General features: G+C 35.9%; 1 protein-coding gene across 1 annotated transcript; it reads left to right on the top strand.

The window, feature by feature from the left end:
- Positions 2,077 to 3,231, top strand: LOC109342489 (aspartyl protease family protein At5g10770-like; the record flags this gene model as incomplete). Its single annotated transcript, XM_019580466.1, has 1 exon — positions 2,077 to 3,231. A coding segment is annotated over one exon (834 nt), but the record flags the coding sequence as incomplete, so codon positions are not given.

Raw genomic sequence — 3,974 nt, 5'->3', positions numbered from 1 at the left:
CTCATCAACATCATAAACTTTCAAGAATAAAATACAAACTTTTTCCTAAACATATTAAATGTTCATTTGATGTTAAAATCATCACCTTTAAACATATTCAAATACTAACAATAATTTCTAATATTTCCAAACAAGTAACTTATCTAACCTTTTCTAAAGATATAGTTTTTCCATCTTAGAAAAATGAAGAAATTTCAAGATTTACAAAAGTCAAAAACTACATAAAGGTTCATATGATTTTATTATCATCCCCTTTAGTTATGCCATCATAAAAAACTTAAATAAAAAATATAAACTTTACTTGATGAACAACATAAATAAAGCTCATAACTTTCTATGAAGTATGAGAAGAAGATGAAGAAGAGAAAATAAAAGACTACATTAGTTTGTATAGAGAATTTAGTGTAAAAATGAGAGAATGGGTTGGGGTATTTATAGAAGAGACTCACCCTCATAGAATCAGAAAATTTAATGCAAAGTAAGTAGATTTAGACTAGCATAGGTGATGTGTCTAATGGTAGTGGAGTGAGAGGATTTGTTGAGTGATTTAGGGGATTTTGGAAGCTTTTGCATTACTTGTGTAACAAGTAAGTGGCTCATGAAATGATGACTTCCAAATTTACTGATATGATGTAACTTCCCGATAAACATCATGTTCAAACATTTTCGGACAATTTCGTCAGGAAATATACAATCTCCCGATTTAGGACATTTGCCTGAAACATCGAAACTTGAATTTCGAAGTAAAAAATATCTAGAATTCCATTCCGAGTTATGGAACTCAAAAACTGGGCAAAAACTCGATAAAACGACCCGAAATCGTCTCGGAAACTTTTATTCTCCACAAATCTTGAAAAAATAAGGCAAGCAAGAAAATATTAATACATTACTAAAACTCAACTGAGGTTTAGTGTAAAACATTACTGATTAATTTTTATAATTGATCTATAAATACTAATTACTTAATTAAAAGTGCTCTGAAAAACACAGTGTTACAATCCTCCCCAACTAATAAAATTTTCATCCTCGAAAATTAATCATACCTTCTAAGAAAAAATATGGGGGAATGATTCCTTCATGCTACTTTCAACCTCCCAAGTAGCATCTTCTCCATTCGTTTAGCTCCAAATTACCTTAACTAAGGCGATTTTTTTTCCTCACAGAGTCTTCACACTCTGATCGAAAATTCTCAACGGAAAAGTCTCGAAAGTAAGATTATCCTTTAACTGAATTGAGTCGGGTTCAATAACATGTGACGGGTCACTAATGTATTTTCTGAGTTGAGACACATGGATGACATTATGTAGGTTTGACAGTAAAGGTGGCAAGACTATTTGATAAGCTACTGGTCCAAAATTTTTAATGATTTGGTATGGTCCTATGAACCTAGGGGTAAGCTTACGGGATTTCAGCACTCTGCCAATNTATACAAAAATATAATTTAATTATTAGAATTAGATAGACCTAACTAAAAGTACGTTGATAAGTCTATTTAAATATAGACATGATAGCATATTTTATCATTATATAATATATATTATAATAGGTCTTTAAACAAACTAACAAACTAAACCAGACTTTTAAACAAGTTAGACCTATGCTTCTATATGCTATATATATGAGATCTATTTAAGACAAAATCTGGTTTTATCTTATCTGTTTTCATCTTTAACTTGAAGGTATAGAAGATAACAATGAGACATATAGATAGGGAAACCAAATTTTCTTAAGGAGGGTCAAGTAATTAATAGAAATAACAACATGTATCTAAAAAATTAACGATTCAAACTTAAACTAATTTAAAAAAATTATTAAACTCACTTTTAAGCTCATATTTCGTTAAACTCACTTTTAACTAATATTTCATTAAATTATTGAACTCTCTTTTTAGTTCACATTTCATTATTGAATTCTTCAACACTGGGAGAAATACATCCTAAAATAGTAGTGCTTGTTTTGTTTTCGAATGTACCAAAAGTTTAATCATCAGATAAAGCAAAACAAAGCATCAATGATCATGTGCCAATTTTCCCCCCATTTTTTTATTATTAATTTACTTTTCATCTTCCATAAAATTACTCAGGAAACCAACCAGGATGTGCTTCTTCTTCAAATGCATGCATATACGGAATTCAATACGGCGACTCATCCTTCTCCGTCGGCTACTTCAGTCGAGAGCGACTGACCGTGACCGCCACGGAAGTCGTCGACAACTTCTTATTCGGTTGCGGCCAAAACAACCAAGGCCTCTTCGGTGGCTCCGCCGGCCTATTAGGCCTCGGCCGCAACCCTATCTCCTTCGTCGAACAGACAGCCACAAAATACAAAAAACTCTTTGCCTACTGCCTCCCTTCCACCGCTAGCAACGTCGGTTACCTCACCTTCGGCCGTGTCGCTGACAACTACATCAAGTATACACCACTCTCCACCAACTCCGGTGTCTCCTCCTTCTATGCTCTTGACCTGTTAGGAATCTATGTCGGCGGCGCTAAGCTTTCTATATCCTCCTCCACTTTCTCCACCGGCGGAACCATCATAGACTCTGGCACTGTCATCACGCGGTTGCCGCCAACAGCATACAGTGCCCTGAGGACCGAATTCCAAAAGGGCATGTCAAGGTACCCGAAAGCGAGCGCATTGTCGATATTGGACACATGTTATGATCTTAGTGGGTACAAGGTGTTTGCCATTCCGAAGATAAGCTTCGTCTTTGGCGGCGGTGTCACGGTGGATCTGGCGGCAGCGGGGGTGCTATATGTGGGTAGTGTCAAACAGGTGTGTCTAGCATTTGCACCAAATGGGGATGATAGTGATACTACCATCTTTGGGAATGTGCAACAGAAGACACTCCAGGTGGTGTATGATGCTGCTGGTGGTAAGGTTGGGTTTGGTGTTGGTGGGTGCAAGTGATTAATCAAACAATGATGTGTTGGTTTAGCTTTGGGGCTAGTTAGGGATAAAGAAATCCTTCTTGGCTCTAGCAGTTCTTAATGATCATTATTATTGTGAAAATGTCTAATCTCCATAGAAAGTAGAAAGAATAAGGAAGTCACATTTGGGGGAAACTTGTGTACTTTGTGATTTAAGGATGGGCAATGTGTAACATATAATTTGAAGGCTCTGCTATGACTGTGGCTGATTGTTTGTAACTGTTCATAAAGACCTGCTATGTGAAACTTAGTAAACCTGTGCGTGATTTGTTGAATGAAAAAAACCTCTTGTTTTAGATTATTTTGTTGTGATATAAGAGTCTAATATATGCACAGTAGCATAATTGGTAGTGTAGTAGGGAATGGTGCATAGTTGAGATTAGAACCCGTGGTAAAAAGAAAATTTTAATGGTATAAATTTTTACTCTTTTTCAAAATAAATATTTAGGAAAAATTAAACCCCTCACATTCCTAATAATGGAGAGGAATCCTTTTCATAATAGTGAAAAAGTAATAGACTAAGAGTTAGCATAAACTTTTTTCCCCTTATTATAATATGTTCTCATCATGACAATCTATTAATGGTATTGGTTAATGAACCACAGAGTAGTCAGCATATGTGCTGAGCTGCTCTNCTACCTAGGGATGGCAATAAAAACCGAACCCGTGGGTACTCGCCCGAACTGAACCCGAATTTAACGGGAAAAACCCGATGTGATTGGGTTCGGATTCGGGTTTTACTCGGGTTTAAATTTCGGGTTCGGGTTTGGTATAACAAAGACCCTAACCCGAACCCGCCCCGAAGTAAGGTAATTCAATTTAAAATTGAAATTTCTTTTCATAATAGTGATACAGTAATAGACTAAGAGTTAGTATAAACTTTTTTCCCCTTATTATAATATGTTCTCATCATGACAGTCTATTAATGGTATTGGTTAATGAACCACAGAGTAGTCAGCATATGTGCTGAGCTGCTCTCTACCTAGGGATGGCAATAAAAACCGAACCCATGGGTACCCGCCCGAACTGAACCCGAATTTAACG

Source organism: Lupinus angustifolius, chromosome LG03 (genome assembly GCF_001865875.1).
Source record: "Lupinus angustifolius cultivar Tanjil chromosome LG03, LupAngTanjil_v1.0, whole genome shotgun sequence".
Classification (NCBI taxonomy): Eukaryota; Viridiplantae; Streptophyta; class Magnoliopsida; order Fabales; family Fabaceae; genus Lupinus; species Lupinus angustifolius.
This window is presented reverse-complemented; position numbering and strand designations above follow the sequence as displayed.